This window comes from Corvus kubaryi, unplaced genomic scaffold (genome assembly GCF_017639235.1).
Source record: "Corvus kubaryi isolate FWS band 111438036 unplaced genomic scaffold, C.kubaryi_AGA036_p1.0 138, whole genome shotgun sequence".
Lineage (NCBI taxonomy): Eukaryota > Metazoa > Chordata > Aves > Passeriformes > Corvidae > Corvus > Corvus kubaryi.
Window position 1 is genome coordinate 12184632 of NW_024580672.1, and position 22901 is coordinate 12207532.

The 22901-nt window shown below is 38.1% G+C and overlaps 1 protein-coding gene across 4 annotated transcripts in view; it reads left to right on the top strand.

Moving 5' to 3' along the window:
* SLK (STE20 like kinase) overlaps window positions 1-22869 on the top strand; it is a 48126-nt gene extending 25257 nt beyond the window's left edge. Inside the window, exons 5-19 of one of the 4 annotated variants that reach the window (XM_042019263.1) lie at window positions 519-591; window positions 799-993; window positions 1649-1730; window positions 2712-2840; window positions 4656-6038; window positions 7330-7460; window positions 7731-7854; window positions 8123-8302; window positions 10314-10406; window positions 13469-13598; window positions 13840-13964; window positions 14884-15072; window positions 15498-15623; window positions 17150-17263; window positions 17762-22869. In XM_042019263.1, coding sequence (XP_041875197.1) covers window positions 519-591; window positions 799-993; window positions 1649-1730; window positions 2712-2840; window positions 4656-6038; window positions 7330-7460; window positions 7731-7854; window positions 8123-8302; window positions 10314-10406; window positions 13469-13598; window positions 13840-13964; window positions 14884-15072; window positions 15498-15623; window positions 17150-17263; window positions 17762-17908 — 3221 coding nt within the window. In that variant the 3' untranslated portion in view covers window positions 17909-22869. Of the gene's footprint in view, window positions 1-518; window positions 592-798; window positions 994-1648; window positions 1731-2711; window positions 2841-4655; window positions 6039-7329; window positions 7461-7730; window positions 7855-8122; window positions 8303-10313; window positions 10407-11507; window positions 11580-13468; window positions 13599-13839; window positions 13965-14883; window positions 15073-15497; window positions 15624-17149; window positions 17264-17761 lie in introns of all 4 variants that reach the window. The other 3 variants (XM_042019265.1, XM_042019264.1, XM_042019266.1) reach the window with 3 other exon arrangements.
* The last annotated feature ends 32 nt before the right edge of the window (window positions 22870-22901 follow it).

Consider the following 22901-nt stretch of genomic DNA (forward strand, 5'->3'; position numbering starts at 1 on the left):
TACATGAAATGTGCATATGCAAGCTTTCAGATATTTATTATAAAGTGAAAAATCATGTGGAAAGAAACATGTAAGATGAAGGAAAGGTGTAACTTCATGAAAATCTGAGTCCTAAAATTAAAAATTGAATGAGTTTTTGAATTAATCAGATAGTCGATGTCATCTTTGATGAATACAGACTTCATCGGCTAAAGAAATTTTAATTAAAATAATTTAATGCACTTTTTCCTACAGTAAATACATATTTTGCTTTTGTCCCACACAGCTCAACAGTAGCATTTTAGTTTGGGGTTTTTTTAGAAATGTAGAATTAAGTTTTATTCAAGATCTTTTATTATAAATGCTATAAAACCTTGGCACTTGGCTATCAGAACACAAATGTTATCTCACTTTGAAGTTTTAATACTGCAGAATGTTTGCTCTGGAACATACACCATTTTAAAAGAACTGTAAAGTAAAAAAAAAATATAGTATGTTTTCCACCACCCTGTTAATAGTATTTTACTGTTTGCTTTAAGCGGATTTTGGAGTATCAGCTAAAAACACCAGAACAATACAAAGAAGAGACTCTTTTATTGGTACACCATATTGGTAAGTGCACTCTTTTGCTGACTTTTGAGTATGAACTAGTATCTTAATGTTACTTTTAATTTGATATTACAAGCTTGAAAATACTGTATAAATATACTGATGGTAGAATGAGCTTCTGGAAATGCTTCAGTGATTGTGTTTAGACCTGTTCTCAGAACAGATCAAAAAGCATTTTCTAATCTGGAACTTTGTTGCTCTCTTTTGCAGGATGGCTCCAGAAGTAGTAATGTGTGAGACCTCTAAAGACAGACCTTACGATTACAAGGCTGATATCTGGTCTCTTGGCATTACTTTAATAGAAATGGCTCAAATAGAGCCACCTCATCATGAATTAAATCCCATGCGAGTGCTGCTGAAAATCGCAAAATCTGATCCGCCGACATTGGCACAGCCTTCAAAATGGTTTGTATTTTATTGACAGCTTTCCCTCCCCAACTTGAGTACAAGGCATGCAAAGTTGTGTGTTTGCTAAACTGATGAGCAGAGCCCTGTCGACCTTTGTGGTGTAGCTTTTTGCATTAAGGCAGGTACATACATACCCTATATATGTTGTACACAATTGGAACTCTGGGTTTTTTGTCACAGTTCTATGTAGAAGTTTTTATACAGAAGTATTTTACAGGTTTTGCCTTAAAATGTGTGTGGAATAGCTTTTTTACAAAAAAAAGTCTGTAGTAACGGACTTGAAAGCTATCTAAAAAAGATGGCTGAAAAGAAAATAAAGCATTTTTATACCAAGAAAATATTTTTAAAAGCCATTATCTATTTGGTCAATTTAGTATCTTCACATGATTCAGTTAGTGATGTAGCAGATGAGCTGTATTAATAGTCCAGAGCAAAAAGTAAATTCTTCTGTTAATGGACAAACCTTTTAAAGATTGTGTTTGTGCTGTATTGGTCTTGGTGTTCCTGTACTCTCTTTGTGTTTTCCTGAATCAGTAGCAGGACTTGGAGTTGTAGTGTAGGTTCATATGAAATTAAAGAATATTTCAGTTTATATGCTAGTCTGATGTTAAAACAGAAGAACAACCTCTGCCTGTTTGCTTGTTGTGTGTAGGTCATCAGATTTTAAAGATTTTCTGAAGAAATGTTTGGAAAAGAATGTAGATGCAAGGTGGAGTGCAACTCAACTTCTACAGGTAGGAAGAGTTAATTGTTCAGAACTGTTGTTTAAAGGCAAGTGTATTTTGTATTTTTTAAAAGCAGAGCGGTATTATAGTAATTACTTAAATATTTTCAAATTAGGTGTTTGCACACAATCTGTTTTTAAAATTGATCCTTATTTGGTAAAATTTGATTAAATGATACCAAGTGTAGATCAGGTTATTAGTTTAACATATTTTGCTGTAATATAACTAATTACTTTGCATAAGTAATTATACTTTGATACTTACAAGGGATGAAGGAGTTGTTTACGTCTGTAGCCAGTTGCTGACAGGTGTTTTAAAAGCTTTAGTGCTCAGCCCTCCTCTGTAATGTTGTCACTGCAGAACAGCTGAACAGGAATAGATGTGACCAGGTACATTTGATTGTGTTTAACGTCAGCAACCATTTGCTTTATCCACAATCTGTCCTGGCACATGCTGAATACATTTAAGCACTAGGGCCAAGCAGAGAAAGAAGATTCAGGCAATAGGAGAGGAACAGGTACCTGTTTGCTCTTAAAGAAAAAGATAGAATTCTAGTTTGTGTTAGGAAAGGTTGTAAAGACAAAGCACATTTTTTTCTAGAAAGAATATTTTCTAGATAAAGCTTGTCAAGAAGTAATTTAACTGTGGAACTAAAATGAAACTTAATTCCAGGAAAAATAACCTTTTTAAAAATTCTACTTCTGTTCTTTGGATTGTAAAAAAGGTCAGTATAAATGAATCATTTGTATTTTTAGCAAGTTTGTTAGACTACTTATAAAGTATATTTGAATACAAATGTTTTGATTTTAAGACTTATATAGAAAAAAACACATTAGGACAGTTGCGATTAATGTTAATTGTGAATCTTCAAATGTGAGAGAACCAAAGTAACACTTCTCTGAAGTTGTATTTCTTTCAAGTTATGATTTTCCCACTGTGTACTATGAAGTCATCGCTTAATATTGTACTTATTTTTTTTGTTTTCACAAGCATCCATTTGTTACTGTTACTTCAAATAAACCAATAAGAGAGTTGATTGCAGAAGCTAAGGCTGAAGTTACAGAAGAAGTTGAAGATGGCAAAGATGAGGATGAAGAAGAAGAAACAGAAAATTCTCTGGTCAGTTTAAAATTTACTTTTTTAAATATGTGGTTGCCAATATCCCACCAAGAATTTTGTTTCAGTTGTATTAGCCCAACTTTGGCATCAAGTCTTCTAGGAATAATATCATAAACATACTCTAACCTTATTACAAAATAGGTAGTCAGCAATTTTAAAATTAGCATGTTTGAACTCCTTAAAACTACTAATAAATAATAGCTAATAAAGGCTAACATCTTCATTTTTTACACGCATATGTGATATTTTTAAAACTGCATACTGATTTTTATATAAATGGTTTTAAGTCATAATGACTGGGTGAATAGTAAACATGTTGTTTGGATTCCATAAAGTGTTTAAAAGATTAAGAAAGGTATTTGACTATTATGCTGTAAACTAAGTTTGTGATTTTTACAGCATGGCTATCAAAGAAAAGGAAGAAACCACATATTTTGTAATGAATGTAGTTCTAAAGATGCTTTAAGAATCTTACAGCGCAAGTTAAAGCGCAAGTGTGGTTGCTCAGAGGAAAAGGTGGGATGTCCAGGGATGGGGTGCAGGTTGCAGAGTGCTCAGACTTTGTGCTCCCTTGTGCCATCCAGAGCAGCTGTTCCCTGCACTGCTGGAGAAGCCAAGCGCTCGAGCAGGAGCAGGTGCCTCCATTCCCTCCTCTCCCATCAGCACGCTCCTCACGTCCGCATGCCTTCTTACCGTGTTCCCAGTCCACCCTGCAGTCTCACAACGTGCATTCCCACCAGCTCCCCTCCTGTGGATCATCCACCACCTCCTTCCACTGAGGAGCTGCTAAGCCATTGATCCCAGGAGGGTTGGAGTGAAGTCCACCCTGGGATACAATCAAGTATCCCACAAGCAGCATTGTAGGAAAGTTTGAGGTACAGGCCTTCACATTATTTACTTGGGGTAGTTTTAAACACTCCTGGGAGATCAACACTAAACTTCTAGAACAATTACATGAAGAAATATTTTAAATGCAATTTTGACTCAAAAGGAATTGTTTTCTGTATGCTTGGGAAGTCCTTAAGGTAGGAAATGCACGATCAAACCTGTGCTTGCTGCAACAGCTAACCTAGGATGTTCCCCATGGCAAATCAGAAGCCTGATCTGCAAATTACAGGGTTCTAACAGTAAATGCAGACAGACAGATATCACAATCACTTTGAAGAGTGCCAGGGCAATTGTGGTTAAAATGATGCTTTATTACTATATTCTTTTGGATGTCTCTATGGAATCTGATAACATTCATTCATATTCTGGCAGCGGCAGTTTCTGCAATGAGGTAACTGTTTCTGTTCTAGTTCTGTACTGCCAGTTAATCAGATCTGCTGGAGGTTTTCACCATTTTAATCAGGTTTCAATGTGATTAAAACCAGATAAAAAGTTTTCAGGCATTTTTAGCAAAAAACCACGAAGTGAAGCAGAAGAAGGTCTTAATATTGCATTTTATCAGTGCTACACTAACTAAAGCTACAGTTTCTTCCTTGCCCAGGTGGCACAAAATTGTCTTTCAAATCCAGCTGCAGCTGGGGCTGTTGAGGATCTGAACTGATTAAAAAAAAAAGGAATGTGAAAAGAAAAAGACCCTTGAAGAGTAGCTGATGACCATGATCCTTTTTCCTTGATCACAGTGAAACTTTTCTGTTCAGAGCCTGTCTGCAGTTGTTCTGTGATAGTCCAAGGGAAGGACTCTGAGATTATCAAATTCACATAACTGCATGTGAATACAGTTTTGATCTCTGTTCAAGTATTCTTCCGTAAAACTGCTTTGATTAAGTTACAAAATGATTAAATGTTTTTCTTGCTTTAATTTTTTAGCAGTTACCTGCGGAGAAACGTGCATCCTCTGACCTTAGTATTGCCAGCTCTGAAGAGGATAAACTTTCACAGAATGCCTCTGTCCTGGAATCTCTCTCTGAGAAAACAGAAAGTAATGCCATTGAGGACAAAACAACTGGAGATGAATCTGAGGACATTAAACTTAGGAAAATGGCTGATAACATACGCGATACTCCCGTTAGCGATGTGAAAGTGCAGAACGGTTCTGTGCCAACTGGTGAAGATGAGCAAGGTAAAATGGTGCCAGCAGAAAAGAATACAGAAAGCCTGGAGAAAATGCATGAGGATACAGAACCCCAGGAAGGAGGTAAAGAACTTGATGTGGAAATAAAGAATGAACCTAACTTAAAAATAGAGAAAGAAAATTCTGTGGCAAATGAACAGATAGAAGATGATAAACTGAAAGTAGTACCTATAACTGAAACTAAGGTAGAAACTGAAGAAGACATTTCTAAGGAAACTGGTGAAAAAGAAGAGGAGAAGAGAACAGACCTCTTGGACAGTGAGGAAGAAAAGGTCCCTGCAGAAAACAGAGATACAGAGCAAAAGGAAGATAAAGGGGAGGCACAGAAAGAGGCAGTAGTAGACACCACTACGGAAACTCTGCTTCGTGCTACAGTTAAAGTGTCTGATGAAGAAAAGGAACTAATAAAGCATGGAATTGACAACATAAAGGAGATAGGTGCTGTTGCTGAAACACCCATCAGTGATGGGGATAAAATACCTGAGCTGGAGGATAAGCCAGTGGAAAGTCAGGCTAAGCAGGTCCATGAGATAATCAGCTCTGAAGAAACTCTATCAGAAAGCCAAGATAAAGTGATGGAAGTAGACACAAAACTGGCAGAAAGTGAAAATGAGGGTATCAGTGATATAAACAGCACAGAGGAAACAAAGATCAAAGACTCTGGAAAAGACATCGTAGACCAGAAGGCATTACAGAACAAACCTGAGGATATTCCTGATAAACTGGTGGATAAACTGATTGGTATGGACCAAAATTCAGGAGAGCACAGACCTGAGAATATGCAGGAAAACAACATCCAGGCAGACAAAGAACATCCGGAAGTTACCTCTGATGAAATAATGAAGAATAAGCTTCAAGATGCTGTCAGTGAACAAGCTGATGACTCTGAAGTCACTCCAGTTCCGAGTATTAGTATTAGCACTGAAGAAAATGAGAAGGTCAAAACAGATAATCAAGGCAATACTGAGACTTTACAGCAACTGGATTCGGAGAATTTGAAGGAAAATGATGCAGATTCAGGCACTGGTTCTACAGCTGATAACAGCAGCATTGATTTGAACTTGTCCATTTCTAGTTTTCTTAGTAAAAACAAAGAGACGGGATCAATATCTTTACAGGTAAGCGTAAGCATATATTTTTTAATATAAAATCTCATGTGAGTGTAACCCTGAAATTTTCTCCAAGTGTTACCTTTGCTACAAAGAAAAGTACTGAGTGAGAAACCAGTAAGGCACATATATACAAAGCTTTGTAGAAACCAAATTATTCTAAATTGCACAGTACAACAATGTCTGGATTTTGTGCCGTTATGCTAATTAATGTGTTACTGTATTGCATAATTGTATAACCTATAACAGGAGGTGTAACAATATTAAACATGAAGATTTGTGAATGGTTGTAGCTCAGAGCTGATACTCAAGAAGACCAGCTGTATGCACAGAATTCCTGTTTAATGGGGAAAATCTCTTGGAACATCTAATCTTATACTGAATTCCTGTCACTTCCATCTTTTGTCCCTCTGTTTGGATTTGGGAGACCCAAGGCAGACATTCTGCTGGATTTGTTTATTCCAGTCAGTGTTCTCCTGTGGTTGTACTGTGTCCATGCAGTTATGTCACTATGAATGAGCTTACTCAGAGGAAGCAAATTCCAGACTATGAACTTTATTTGTAATCTTTGTATTAATATGAATATAGCCACGGTAGGGTAGTAACGGTGTAATGTGGGCTTGAATGGAGGGAAGGCAAACCTAGAAAGACAACCAAACAAAAAAATCATAGGTTGGCATAGCTGTGCTAAACATGAGGGTGTTTGCAGTCGCCCTGACACAATGGAGATGATGCAGTTTCAGCCGGGATCCCTCTCTTCTTGTAATGAAACAACAGCAGCTCTGACAACTGAGACTTCTCCGCTTGTCAGCAAGATCATTATATGATTTTTGGCTAATACAGATCAATAAAAAAATTAAACTCACTTGTTTATGTCCAAAGCAGAAGGAAATGGGTGAGTAAATTGTTACCCTATTTCAGAACTGGTTTTCAGAATTAAATACCTGTTGGTGACTGGGGAAATAATGGTCAAAAGCAAACAGTAAATGAAGCTATCTTCAGCTCTTGAAAATCAAACTGCGTCATTTCTGTTCAGAGTTTATCTAGCTTAATTTTTTTTCTTCTGGTACTTTGGACAACCAATAATTGCATTTTTTCTTTCCTTACTAGAAAGTTTCAGTTTATTCGAATTTTTCAAATTCTCACTTGATTAGTGAGGCAACTAATAAGTGAGAAGGACTCTTGATTACTATACAGTAGACATTCACAGAAATATTTGATGTAATTTCATATGAAGAAAAAGGGGAAAAAATAATATAACTTAAATGAATACATAATAACTTACCAATGTTTAATTTAGGAAACTAGAAGGCAGAAGAAAACATTAAAGAAAACTCGGAAGTTTGTTGTTGATGGAGTAGAAGTGAGTGTAACCACATCAAAAATAGTTACTGAAAATGACTCAAAAAGTGAAGAAATGCGATTTCTACGGTAAGCGTTTCTAAAAGTAAAATTTTCAAGAGGTTAGCAGCTGATTTTTTTTTCTTTGAATAAAAGAAGGGGGGGGCTAATGATCTTATTTCAGTTATATTTGGGGATGAATCACTTTTAGTAGAAGTGAATGTGAAGTGTTTCTTATTAAGACAATCAGTTCAAAACTAGTTTTACTGGACCAAAGTTGTCAATGGTCCTTTTTGTCTTTTGTCATTTTCCACTTCTTTTGTTTCCCCATCAGTATTAAGTGTTCTTTGTCCTTATTAGACGTCAAGAGCTCAGAGAGCTGAGACTTCTTCAGAAAGAGGAGCAGAGAGCCCAACAGCAGCTCAGCAATAAGCTTCTGCAGCAGCGAGAGCAGATGTACAGACGTTTTGAGCAGGAAATGACAGTGAGTTTCTGCATTTTGGTGCTCTTAAAATACATCTTGATGGAATAGGCAGAGTAGTGCTAACAGCAATCAGGTGTTCCCTGCCATGATGGCTCTAGCTTAGCCTTCATTCTTAAATGAAAGGCAACATTTTCCATTGTGGGGTACTCAGCATATGCAGGTGCTTGCCTGCCACACCAGTCCATCACGGCCATTCCCTGCTGTTCTACAGCACTTCGTTTAACAGGACTTAGCTTTCTAAAAAAAAGGTGCCAAATTATTTTTACAGAGTAAAAAGCGACAGTATGATCAAGAGATAGAGAACCTGGAAAAGCAGCAGAAGCAGACAATCGAGCGCCTGGAGCAGGAGCACACCAATCGCTTACGGGATGAAGCAAAGCGCATCAAGGCTGAGCAGGAGAAGGAGTTGTCCAAATTCCAGAATGTGCTGAAAAACAAAAAAAAAGAGGTAAGAGATGATGATAATATAGAAAATAACAAGTATGGGCTTAGCAAACAGTTGAGATTAGGTCTCCCAGAAGCCTTGTCAAGCCCACACTGTATTGAGGTTTGGAAGTGTCACTACCAGTCAGAATTGTTTCATTTGTTTGACTGCCTAATGTGATAGACAACCAGCTGACAGGAAGCTTGAGGTATTGACTTAATCTAGAAAACATCACCAAGTTAGAAGATTTTTCACAGAATATTTAATAAAATATTTTCTCTCAAATACTAAATTAAGAAAAAGTATTTTCATAAAGATGAAAAATATTTCAGATTTCTACTTTAAAAAAACCCAGCTATAGTTACTTAGTAAATACTTATCAAATTAAAATTTCTAAGACAATAATATGGTCTTGATTTCTACTGTGAAACACTTTGATTTCAGATATGTTTTGGTTTTGTTAATTTGTTAGATTTCTTTATTGAGTGTGTGCTATAATTGTTTAGAATTTCTTTCTACGAAGTGACAGCAGTAATATGGATTTGGTTTGTTAGCTCAAAAAGGAAAGTCAGGAGAGAGAAGTCTGGATAACCTAAAATATTTTACAGTTAGTTTCATAAATGTCATACAGTTAAGGCAGAATGAATGACACTGACAACTTGTACAATTAATTTACTTGCATTGGATTAAGAAAAGGTGATATGTTTCCATATGGATTTTGCATCTTAAAAGCTGTTTTATTTCATTTTTGGTTCAACTGTGTAGTGCCCATTTGTATATAAATGGTTCTAGTGTTTGCTCTAATAGTTATTAGACTCAGATTTCTTTAGACAGCTGAACTGTCCATGCTTTTGCATAGAATGATGCTGTAGCACAAAAGTGCATTAAAAAATAAGTTGTATTCAGTTTGAACAGTATGCTCATATGTAAATAACAATTTTTCTTCTTTTGCGGTACCTCTTGCATTTTGAGTCTCTCTCTGTTCACTGGTGATTGGGTTCTATGTGGGGAAATGGGAAGAATTTTATATATTGCTCTGAGCTAAAAGCAGTTCTTTCATGGACACAGGAATAGCATGTGGTGATTTGGACTCTGTTTTCTGATGATGCTTCCACTATTAAACAAACAGGCATTTGTCTCTGGGTGCATAGTTTTGTGTTTAAAGCTTAAAAAGGCGATGTACAGTTTGAAGGAAAATGCAGGTGCTGCTCTAAAACTATCCCTGTTATATTGGAGTGTACAATGCTACATTTTTGTAATTCTGAAAAACAAAACTCATCAGCAAATTAACAGATTAATAGTCAGTTGATTTAGCCAGGTTATATTTAGAATCTTTCTGCTAATCTAGTCTAATTCACCGTGTACTGAAACACGTTCCATCCCAGCATACGTGCCATGAAAAGTTTCTTGAAAACATTCTTATTTATTGGTGGGTTTTGCTTTAAATTCTTCAGAACCACTTACAACCAAATAATGTTTTGTTTGCTTATATGATTATTTTAAAGACATAAGCTGTGTAGGTATCATTTATAGTCAGAGGCACTAATAAAGGCATCTTGTTAATTCACGTTAGAGACAGTGTCAGAAATAGCTGGTTTTCAATGGAAGTTATTTTAAACTTCCAACCATTTTTCACAGCTTTATGTGTGGTAACATACTCTGTAGTCCTCTTGCAGTAATGATTCAAGAAAATACCACTTTTCCAGGTGGTGGTTTTCTTAACTATTGACTCTCCTGGCGGCTGCATGGAAGCACAAGCTAGGCACTGCCATTTCTGAGAGCACTGGGCAGCATTTGCATGCAAAAAACGCTGGCACATCCCTCCTCTCTGCACTGCTGGCTTGCATAAAGCACCTATTGTTCCTTCTCTTTTCATTAAGCTCTTTCCACTAAACTAACATCCCTGCCACTGAAGTAATGCATGCTTCCCAGTACCTCTAGTGCTTGACCTGCATGTCCCTATGTTCACAGTAATGCTTGCTGTGGAGACAAAGTGTTCTTTTTGCCACCTTCTGCATGCTTATATACACTGTAGGTTTTATGTGAAGTGGAGAAAGCACCAAAAGAGCTGAGAAAAGAGCTCATGAAACGCAAGAAAGAGGAGCTTGCACAAAGCCAGCATGCTCAGGTAACAATGGCAGCTTCAAGCTACTAAAATACAAAAGGCAGCAGTATTCACACAGCTTGATGATTTTCACTTCTTGTTGTTGTTGAGTGAATATGGAACTTAACTCAAACTAACCCTACGAACTGCTCTCTTTCTTCAAGTACTCCCATGTCACATCATAGACTTAACTGGGTAGAAATGTAGGAGCAGCGGCTGCCAGGTTTGTACTGTCAAGTGTAGTATTTTGTGTGCTCTACTGACAAAGAATGGTATTTTTCGACAGCAGGTTTATTTACAGTGCTTTTACAAGTGGTAAGTACTCCACGGGTCCTTCAAATTTTAAAGGTTATAGTCAGGAGGAAGTTTTGAACTACCCAAGTGCAGAGGAGGAAAATGTATATAATATGTAAGTGTGAGACATCCTGTTTATAGGAGTAGAACAGATTAGGTAAAATGTTACTTAAATGTCAAAGTGTAGGTGTATGGAAACTTTACAAAACATCGTCTGTGATTTCATGCCTTCGGACTTGCTGTTTTTCTATGACCCAGCTAGAAAGAGGGCTAGTATTTTAGAAAAATGTTGGCTTTGTGATGGCCACAGCTCATACAGAGTGAGTTTGAACTACAGCAGAGCAGGTTTGTATTGAGTAACTTAAAGATTAAATGTTTATGTGAGTGACCTAGTAGAAAATAATAGCAACTTTATTCGATTATGTGTTTAATTTAAGCAGGGATTTCCCAGGATAGAAAGTGATTGAGTTGCAGCACTTTCCCCATATCAAAGATACCTGTCTCTAAACTTTTTAAGGAAACAAAAATCTAATTTTTCATAGTGTTTGTAGTGACATGGTTAATTTCCTTTGCTTGTTTCAATTTATTGAAGAGAGGTGAAAGAAAAATTTTAAGTGTGAAATATCCTTACTTGAAATGATTAGTACTAAACGAGGTACAGCTGTTTAGTTTTAGAATATCTAGAACTTCCATCAGCATCTACTTGTGTGATGAGCCTTGACATTTTAAATGTTTATTACTAATGTACAACAGATCTCATTTCTTCCTTTTTTTTAAGAATAGAAATACATTTCACTACATTATGACACAGAATTACATTGTGTCCCACAGGGTGTTGCTCAGGTTATGATTCAGTCATTTCAGTTGTCTTCATGTACACTTTTCAACGCACAAATGCAGGATGTAAGTCTTAAAATGCAACACAGTGAAAGTTTATTTTCCTAATTTTATGGATGTGTGTTTTCTCTTCTCTTTCTGCTCATATGTGCTGATCAATGTCACTGCTGTCTCCAAACTGGTTAGCAGCAATTTAGGTAATTGTGCACTATCCATAGTCAAAAGATCCAAAAGACAGTAGTTATTCAGTCTGAGTAAGACACTGAGGGCTCACACATACAACATGATACTTGTTCAGCACATGTGAGAAACATTGTGTGACTTGTATGCTGTGTGTGCAGTGAAACCATGTATTTCAAAGATGTTTGAATTTATTTTAAGATACTTATTGGGCATAACCAAGTGGTACTTTGAAAAAGGTTGACTGCGTTGCACTGTCTGCCTTTTAACCACCCAACATGTTCTTAAGTAAAGTTGGTGGCATTTATTTTATGTGATACTTGAGTAGATGTGGGAAGTGGAAAGGCCAGTGAGTTTCCTGAGATTGCCTGGTTTATCTTACAGTGCTAGCAGGTATTAAACTTCAGAAGTTATTCTGTAGAGAGAGCAGCAATGACATTTAAATGCTTAAATGTGTAAAGCTCAAGCATAATCACTTTTTGACCATGACTACACTAGAACAGCTTTCTCCCACTCCCTCCAAATCAAAAATCTCCCAGCAAATTAAACACTGTGTTAATTATGTCTACACCTGCAGAAAAGTAAACTTGGAGTAGTTTTTTTATGCTTTTCATCTATAAATGGAAAAAACCGTATTTTTTGTCAGTCCATAAATTTGATTAGGTGTGTCTGACTTAATTTACAGACATCACCTTCTAGTTCTTTTTGTACCTTCAGGTCTGTCACTATTGGCTTACTTCACCTTTGGTTTTGTGTTACCTGTCTCAGTGTAACTCTGCTGTCCACCAAGAGACATGAAAGCCTCATCTATTAATAACTTTCTGTGAAGATGAAAACCAGGATTCTTCTGGTTATAATAAAAAGTACTTTAAACAAACATTTAATTCCATTTGTTACATAGAACAGCAGGTGCTTCAGCAGCCCACCTTGGCTCTGACAACCATGCCATTGTCCTTTCTTTTGACCTTGATATTGTGATGGAAGCATCTGATTCAATTTCTTGTTCTTAAGGAGGGTGTGTATGTGTGCATGCTTGCATGCTCATAGCTGTGGTTTTTAATTAGCTGCAAAGAAGAAAGGCAGCAGTAGGTCTTGGGGCACGGGAGGGAGACTCTTACTGCTGCCTGCTTTCATGATGGGATGCAACAGTGATACACCTGGATAGTGGGAAGATGCAGGTGATAAATCCCTTTGTGAGGAGCCAGCTCAGCTCGGGTGTGACCAGGTTATGGCCCTGCAGAACCATGGGGGGTTCTGCACAGGGGTCCTGTGGAACTCCCAGCCTCAACAGCCCTGCCCTAAGGACAAGATAAACCACACAGATCTGAAACCCAACTGTGTAAATATATAGGCTTTAACTAACCACCCAAAGCAGAATAACCATACAAAATAACCTTTATTTTCTTACATATAAGAATAATTAACCCTTGATTGAATGAAACCATCTTTAGATTGAGTATTGTCTTTGCTAGCTCTGAACCTGCAACTTGTTCTGAGGAGAGACAAGAGATGGAATGAGTTGCAGATGGCTGGCTAGTTTGTTGCCTTTGGTCTTATTTCTGAAGGTATTATTTAAACATGAATATGCTCTTACCTACTCTGTACATAGAAAATACAAAAGATGGGTAATTTGATAGCCAAGGCATGCTAGCTCAAACTTTTCATAGATGTATTTGTTTGCATATATAGCTAATGCTGAGAGAACTGGGGGTTTCATTAACATGTAATGTGGCTAGGAGAACCCAATTTAATTGACTTCTATTGGTTTTTACCAGGAGCAGGAGTTTGTGCAGAAGCAGCAACAAGAACTGGATGCATCTTTGAAGAAAATAATTCAGCAGCAGAAGACAGAACTGGCCACTATTGAACGAGATTGCCTCAACAACAAACAGCAGCTCATGAGAGGTATCCAGCACCAGGCTCTCTCTTCTCTCTTTGAAACAGGCACTGGTGTTCTAGTAAAACTGTCTTCACTTTATGAAGTCAAAAACCTTCATGACTGATCTAGAACTGTAATAAAAACATTTGCTATGAAACAGCATTGTTTTTAGTATGCACTTGTAGGCCACTTCTGAATGTACACCAGGAGGTTGGGAAGTATGGGATGGGATTGCTGTTCCTGAACCAACCTTCCTCTTTTTTCCAGCTCGTGAAGCTGCATTCTGGGAGCTGGAGGAGCGGCACCTACAGGAGAAACACCAGCTCCTCAAGCAGCAGCTCAAGGATCAGTACTTCATGCAGAGGCACCAGCTGCTTAAGAGGCATGAAAAAGTTAGTGTTGACTTTGACACTTTCTCTTGTGTATTGCAATATCCTTTTTTATTATTAAGTAGTCCTAGGATCTCTCCTGGTGCTGTTTGTTTGCACAAGCCCACACAAGTATTTTGAAGCTGTTACGTGTTCTGTTGAAATTAAAAAAATACTCATCTTCCTTGAATACCTCAGTAGTATATAGAAGTATAAATGGTATTTTTCCCTTTTGATTCTTTAAAAAAACCCGCTATCCAGGCACAACATCAATCTCTTACTATAAAAATACCAAATTCTGCTTATCCACCAAAACCAATTTTGATTTGTGTTTAAACAAATCTGCTCAGAAGTAAATCATTCTGGAATTAAATGAGCAGAATGAACTGGATTTGCTTCTGGGTAAGTAGCTGACAATTGTCTCTCTCTAGCTAAATCCTTATTTTCCACAAGGCATTTTGGTTTTTATAGAATGCATGAAAGCAAATTGTTCAATAGGGAGGTGTTTGAAGATCTCCTTGGTGATCAGAGCATGAGCAGCCTCCACTGAAGGCATGTTCTGTCCACTCTGGTTTATCATGTGGGCTGTTGCTTTCCTCAGCTTTTGCAGCAAACTGCCCTTCCACAGCTGCAGCCCTGGAGTTCACTTACACAAAAGGGAGTTTCTCCATTTGAATAACAGGCTTTGCAAAAGTCAGTGCAAGAGTTGAGTAAAAGCTGTTAAAATACATGTGTATTTACATTTATTATGGAGTTCTCTCAGGGTTGGGCATGATCCTGAGCTCTCTGGAGGAAGCCCCTCCTCCCCACTGTTATTCCTGAGGCTGGGAATGGTTTCTGCTGGGAGGCACTGACTCACACGGGGGACTTATTAATGAAAAGAGATGCACATTGTGTAAGATCATAGTTACTGTGTAGTATTTCCATGTGGTTAACATTCCAGGAAACAGAACAAATGCAGAGGTATAATCAACGCCTTATAGAGGAGTTAAAGAACAAGCAAACTCAGGAAAGAGCCAGACTGCCTAAAATCCAGCGAAGTGAAGCAAAGACTCGGATGGCCATGTTTAAGAAAAGTTTAAGGATCAATTCATTAGCCTCTCCAGACCAAGATCGTGAGAAAATTAAGCAGGTAATTAATAAATTAATATTTCGTTTTAATAATGTAAATGCTAAACGTGATGTAAATGTGAGGATGGAATAGAGTGCATTCTCATGAGTTCTCAGTTCTCCTACAGCTATATAACACCAGCCTTGACCGATGCTTGCAGCAGCACTGCTGTGTCACAGCTTCAGAGGGAGGTAATTTCAGGAGTCTGAAAGTGAAATGTGCTGCATTTTAAGGAAAAATCATAGTGCAGACAGAGAAAGGGAATTAAAACTGTAGGTCACTCCCTTTGTAAGAATTTTAAAAAGAAAAAATACAGAAAATTATCACTTAAATCTTCCAGAACCATTCTTCTTAGTATGTGATCATTCCATTAGGTGCAGTTCTTTGACTCATGCAGACTGTTTCGTTCAGAGGCACAATATAAATAATTTTATTTTTTATTTTAGTTTGCTGTTCAAGAAGAAAAGAGGCAGAAGAATGAGAGACTGGCTCAGCATCAGAAACATGAAAACCAAATGCGGGACCTTCAGTTGCAATGCGAAGCAAACATCAGGGAACTGCATCAGTTACAGGTTAAAAAGAGATGATATTAAATGACCATTCAGTGACAAGACTTAGGTTAATAATGGATGCAGGCAAAGCAGAAACACCTTTTCCTTAATTTTTACTGTGTAGTTTTTTCAACTTTATTTTCAAAGGCCTGAAGTAACATTGCTTAGCCAGATTCATATGCTTCCATCAATTAATGAGGAGTCATTTTATATGCAAGAAGAGCATGAACCAGAAGCAGATGATCACTTCTGGAATATCTGTCAAGTTCCCAGGGCTATTTTCTGTAGGCAGCATTTCCTTTTAACCTGATTTTGCTGGAATGTCATTAATCAGAACAGAGGTAGGCAGCACCAGGCATTACCCACAAGAAGTTTGCAGCAATAGAGGAATGAGGAGGTTTTTACAAAGTGCTGCCACTTGCACGTGAACTTCTGGAAGGTACTTGGAAGGAATTCTCTCCTTGTGATAAGGAGCTCTGATTTGTCTCTTTAGGTATGTGTTTTGTAGAAGTTTCTGCTGGATACCAGAGGCTGGATCTCCTTTTCTGTTAAATCAGCTTTTCCCAGTTTCAGGGGCACAAGGCAGTTTTAAAGCATTAAATGATCACCTGCTGATAACCTTTGCTTAGAGAAACTCTGCAATGACCAATGAAGCTCATTCTACTCTCTTCACTTTCTTACATCCTGCAGAAACAGTCCCTGGCTGTGCCACTAATATGCCCCAGTAAATCCCCAAATACCGTGGGAGCCTTTCAAGAGTTTCAGCTCAAGTAAAATTGAGCAGATTAGGGCTGCTCTGAGCTTCACAAGGAAAACTGGCCCCTTGCTGCACTCAGGTCTAGCCAAGTGCTTGTTTTTGTTGCTGTGGTTCTGTACTCTGCATCAGACCCATTTGGGACTAGAACCCTAGAAACACAACCATTGCCAACTGCTCTTAAAAATGCACAGAGATTGAAGCCAAATAATTAATTTTTTTCTTGCCATGCTTCAAAAGTCCTCTGAAAGTGAGGCAGATGCCTGAGTACCTTAATGAGAGGAATGTGAACCTGAGGTGTGGTTTGATCCTTTTCATAGGGCAATTCTGAGGCTGCTTCTGCAACCATGTTTGTCTCTTTAAGCTCCATTTGTTTGTCTTAGCTCTTGGCACCAAGAGTTGAAAGATTTCCAAAAAACAGCTTCCTTTTTAATGTAATTGACTTTAATAAATTATACAGGCTGTCTTTAAAAAGCAAAGCAGAAATGCTGTGTGACCTTGAAAAGCATCATTAGGCAGTGAAACACAGTTTTGAGTAACACTCTCAGCAGCTGCCTTAATGATGCTCAGCAGTGTATTTGGATTTACGAGTGTTTCTTATCTCAGTTGGCTCCGATGGAAAGATCAGCTTTTGAAAACGCAGCCTCGTAGCATACTTTTATCTTGTAATTATTCACGTCACTATTTACACGGAATAAGCTAATTAGAAAGAATTAGGACAACATATGTCACTGTACAAATGTTGAGTTGCCTAATCTGAATTAGTTTTACATAAGGATTATCTTGTTTTAAGAATGAAAAATGCCATCTACTGGTTGAGCATGAGACTCAGAAGCTAAAAGAGCTGGATGAAGAGCACAGCCAAGAACTGAAGGAATGGAGAGAGAAATTGAGGCCGAGAAAAAAGGTAAATGGGAGCAGTTCACGAATCAGGAAATTATCAAGGGTTTGATCTAGAAAATACAGACAGTACAAAAGTATTGCAGAGGAGGAGAGTCAAGCTGCTGTACAAAGCTGTTGCAGTTCACTGTATAATAAAAGATGTTAAAAAATTGCAAAAACTGAGCAAAAGTCAGGTGCACCAAAACAGGCTGGGTGTTACCAGCCTCTTGCAGGGCTCCCACCTGCAACACGTGTGTGCAGGTTTGCATGGAAAACTTAGCTGGAGGCAAATCTGGGGTTAGGAATTTATTTCAGAAGCCAGTAGGTTACTACAAAAATTGAGTGATGTATAGCATATATATAGCTGGTGGTAGCAAGTTGGTCTTGGGGGGATTATCCTATTTTAAAAGGGAAAGTACTAGAGTTGCACACAGTTCAGATACATCAGACAAAATGTCTCCACAATAATGGGTTACTTGTACTTTGTCTTGTTAATCCTGTGACAATCTGATTTTGGTTTTAGATGCTGGAAGAAGAATTTGCCAGAAAACTGCAGGAACAGGAAGTTTTCTTTAAAATGACTGGAGAATCCGAATGCCTTAATCCTTCAACACAAAGCCGGATTTCCAAATTCTACCCAATCCCCAGCCTTCACTCCACTGGGTCATAACTCTGGGAACTGCTGTAGGTTTTTTCATGTTTGGAATTCTCCCTCCTTACGGTCTAACCCGACTTACCCACGGCGTACAAACATCAGGGACCTCGCGTATCTTGTTTTCGGTGGAGACAATCAGTGTCAGGAGCGGTTTCTTCACTCCCCTGAACAGAAGAAACGAACCAAGTGTTGGTGTACAATGGTATTGTTACGTCCTTCAGATGTTTCAAGACTAAGTGGGCTTTTTATCCCAGTTTCTAAAAGTACGTTACCTATGGTTTTGACTTTAAGCCTGAAATATTAATTATGCTCTTTCTCATCACAAAAAAACGGTTTCTCATCTGAACATTTAAGTGGTATAATATTAGTTCTGCTACTGTGTTTTTAAGCATCAGATTTCTCCACGAGAGAATTCCACAATTGAAACTGCCAAGAGAGGTTTAAAGTTTCATAATGTTGAGCAGTGTCTTCATGGCAAGGACTGAAACTAATTACTAAGAACATGCCAGTAATCAGAAAAACAAACCCTTATGTTTAAACACAATTGGCAAAAGCAAAAGCCTTTGCAACTTCTTTCAAAAGAAACCTCTGGCGTACATTAAACTGAGCTGATCTCCATGACATGTTTTGTCCATTAGTTCCATAATGAAATGGGGTGCTAGTTTAATTAATACAGTGCCTGAAACACTTAGATATGCTGATCCTGGCAACGGGATACTGTTTTGTCATTTAAAAACACATCCTTAGCGTTGTTGTTACTGTACAAAACAAGATTTCTTGCTGCTACTGCCATTTTTGTTGTAAATCCTCACCCTAAAATATTTTGCACTAAAATATGTAAAGGTGAAAGAAATGCTAACTTTAAAATGCACAGTTTATTATTTTCCTTAGCTATTACATACAGGTGGTTAGTTCTACAAATTGAAAAACTGTAGAACGTATTTTTTAGAAAGCGGCGTGCAAAATGCACATGGTTTCTCTAACTGTACCTGGAATGGGTAGAGCCATTGTTCTGTTCTTACCAAAGCCTGTTCATTTAAACTCCATCGCAGAAGTGGAGGTGGATGGTCATATTTATAAATAACCATGGCTAAAGTCTGATTTCACTAGAAGTGTTCGATTCCATTTTCTTTTTTATTTTAGTCATTTTATTTTAAGGAAAGATTTAAGTTAAATATATAGACAAACTCCTTTATGAAGCTGGGTGTTTTGCATTTGTGTTGCCACCTACTAACATAGGCAGGTTTTATTTTTTGAGTTCACAGATGTACCATAAGTTATTTGCCTGACTGATCTGCAGTGGAAAATCTGAACTGTGTCTCCTATAGCGGGGTAGGGAAATACAGCTGTATTAGGTCATGTTTGCTGCACTCCTTTTGGTGGAGAGAGGTTGAGTCATATCAAGACAGTGGTATAAGCTGTACTTGGGTATGCTGGAGCTCCATTTGTAAAATAGTATTTGCTTTCTGTCTTTTGAGGCCTGACTTTCTCTGATCTCTTTGGGCATCAGCTGCACCCATTTTGTCTTGCTTGCTTGCATTGACTGTGTAACTGGTGCCCATTCCATGGTGTTCCTTTCATGGGAACAGTGTTGCTGCATGGCAATGCACTCAGATATTAACATAGGACTTTAGTCAGCTGTGTTGAAACCTTGGATGCTCAAATCCTTGGACGCTGAACCGATACCTTCTCAATGAAGACACTTAATTTACAGCACAGTAAAAAAAAAAATTGGAAAATGCATGTTTTAATTTAAATTTTGTAGCTTTTTGATAGCATAATTACTTTAATAGCTAGCCTTAATTTCTGGCATTTTATTATTATAAATGTGTATTGTGTACTGTTGTAAATTCACACTCCGTATCTCTAGAACGTTCTCTGTTGCTAAATGCAAAGTTTTATGAATTGTTTGTTCAGTAGGGAGAAAAAAGTCTTTGAAGATCTTTTGCTTTTTAAGCTCCACCTTCATAAATTGACTAAGATAACATTAAATAATCTTCATCTCTATTTAACAGAATTTGTTTGCAATTTTGTATGAAGTAGGCTCAGTGCTTTACTTGGGGAGTAGGCAGGGCAGGCAGATTTCCTCTTCTGGATTATGTCTACATTCATCCCCATTAAATCTTCACAGGGAAATGTTAATAATCTTCTCCTTACATTTTTGGTAGTTTCAGTGATAAGTTGCTAATATATATTGGCATTCTGTTTACCTCTGTCTGAATCTCTTACATCTTTTATTTGAAGATCCTTTTCACACAGGCCCTGCAATCTGATCTCATTGTAAATTGCACAAATAACTGTAACTGAGCTCTGGGATGAAGGGAGGGATCAGATGTGGTGATGGAAGCCTTGCTCAGGTCTCCAGGTGGGGAGCCCTGTGAAGCAGTTGCAGCCTCGTGAACTGGGCTGAGAATTGATACTAAGCATGAAAATATGTTTTCTGGGTGATAACAAGAACTAGCATGGGTACTTACACATCTAGACTGATAAAATTGGGTTTAAGTGTTGCAGAACGTGAGAGAGGTGTTACAATATTGTATTAGTGTCAGAAAATTCAATTCAAATTAATTTAGTCTCACATAGGCCTAAAAGACATTTCCTGGGATGCGAAATCCAATCTTGATACTATCTCATGTCACCTCCCTCAAATGAATGTTAGCAGCTCCATCTCCAGGGTAGTGAGGTGTGTTTTCTCCAGCCAAAACAATGTACTTACTTACAAATTCTTACTATTTGGCAGATCTTATTGTCTCTGCATGTTCTTCCAAAGCTGACCACAAATCAGTATTTGCTCACCTTTGTGTTTTACTACATTGTAAATTCTGTCCACAGGACAATGAGCAAAGGCAATAAATCCCTGGATTGCAGTGCTGTGTGTGGGTTGTCCTCCTGTGTTTACAGCTGATCCGCACAGAAAACCTGCCTGCAGGGCCCCAGCCTCACACCATGTACTTCCCGAGCTCTGAAAGTGCATTTTGGCACTGCTTAAGGCATCCACGGAGATCTGGGGCTGTTTTTAGGAGATTCTGCAGCTCCCCTGAGTGGGGCTGACTGAGGAGGGGTTACCAACCCAGGGGAAAACGGGCTGTGGGCAGCCCTTGATCTTCTGAAATTCCAGGGGAACTTTGCTGCTTATTTTATGAAGAAGAAATACTTCAGCATTTTATCCTCTCTCATTCCCATAAAACAAATTTTCCTGCTCCAAGCACTCTGCTGTCTCTGGTGTATACATGAGAGCTATATACAGCATGTAAAGATATGATACTGAAGTTGTTATGATTGATTATGTGGGTCCTGATTTATAAATGCCTTCTGAAGGAAAACCTTTATTTGAATTGGCACCTGAATTCACATTCCCTGGTGGCAGGGCTGCACTGTCCTGACCAGCAGCATTCACTCAGCGTGATCTTTAACATCACATTAAAAACTGATGTTCAGTCTGAGCTGCATCCTTTTTTCCAGGTAATCTTTTAAGCTAATATCCTTCTAAAATTGCATTCATGGGTACTCAATATATAATCAGTCACACAGTTAAAGAAATTATTCTTCTGTCCCAGAGGACTTTTTCTTAAAAATTGGAAATGTAGCACGTTATTTAAGACAGAGCTAAGCAAAGCAGCAATGAAATTGCTTTTGTTACACCATGTCTTTCGTCAGAGCTGTATCACATAGGAAGTTTAAGTTGATTCTCCAACTGACACAGTATCTCCCTTGCAGGTATTTCGAGCTTGCTTTGGTATAGGAAAGATTCAAATAAGGTGTTTTAAATTCAGGCACTTGAGTCCACTTTTAGGCAGCCTGATTTTCAGAACTGCTGTGCAGCTGCAGCTCCCAGGACCTCAGAAATACATCCTTGCTGAAAACTGAAATGTACAAATAAGCTCAGTGCTAGTTGCTTCCACTGATCTTCTGCTTCTTGGTTCATCTGCTGTGGGGAAGATGGGCAAGTTTGAGGATAGTTACTCTCTGGTGGTTGGAGGAAAGGGCAGGGAGGAGTGTTTAGGACCATCGCTGTGTAGGTAAGTTCTCTTTCTATGTTAGCATTTACACTCTGGTCATTTTACATCAAAATCTGTACTTCTGGATCTCTGAAACTTCTTTGCATTTATGTGTCCATGCAAATTTCCCATTCCCAGACTACTCTGCCATCTTCACAGCAGTTGAAGTAAGATCAGAGAGAATTAACGTTCCTCGTTCACAGGCAAGCCAAGGCCAGGATGCCCCATCATTTCTCAGTCTTGGGAAAGATGAGAACAGATAAAGGGAAGGAGAATACAAAGGAAATTATGGTGTTTCTTTTACAGAACTTTTACTTGTTCTGCATCCCCCTTCTCCATCTCAGTCCTCGTGCTTTGTTTCTGTAGCTCCTTTGCACATCTGGCATTCAGGCAGTGGGTGGTGCCAGAGGAAAACCCCTTAAGCTCAGCCCAACCCATGAGAAAGGGCTCATGTGCTTCCACTGTACTGAAAGCAGAAGGGAGTGGCTGAGCCCAGGGTTACCCTGATTTAACAAAATCTTCCACAACTACACTTAGGTGGTAAAGCGTCTTTGGTAATGAGAATCAGTCCTAAAATGGTGGAAAGAACAGAAACTAAAACGGGACATTGAGTGGCATCTAATGTTGAACTGTCACCCCATTTTCTGTCAAGAAGCCAAGCAGAGCAGGAGCATCCTGTGACAAAACACACGCCTGAGGCACTGCCAGCCTCGTGTTCTCCCAGCAGTTTGTTGAATGTTTTGTGTTAACTGCAAACCAAATTATTTTTGCCTTATAGAAAGCAACCAAAAATCATGAGATTGATGAGTAATTGGCTAAGGGTCTCTGTACAGCTCGTGGAAGTGAACTTGCAGTAGCAGCCATACAACAGTTTTGGGATTTTTTTTGTCTTGTTTTTCAAAGTAATTTGATTTCATGGCTTTCTGTAGAATATTGTAATAATTCTGCTGTAAATACAATAAAATCACAGTTTGCTGAGAATGCCTCAGTTTTGTTGATGGAAAACTTGC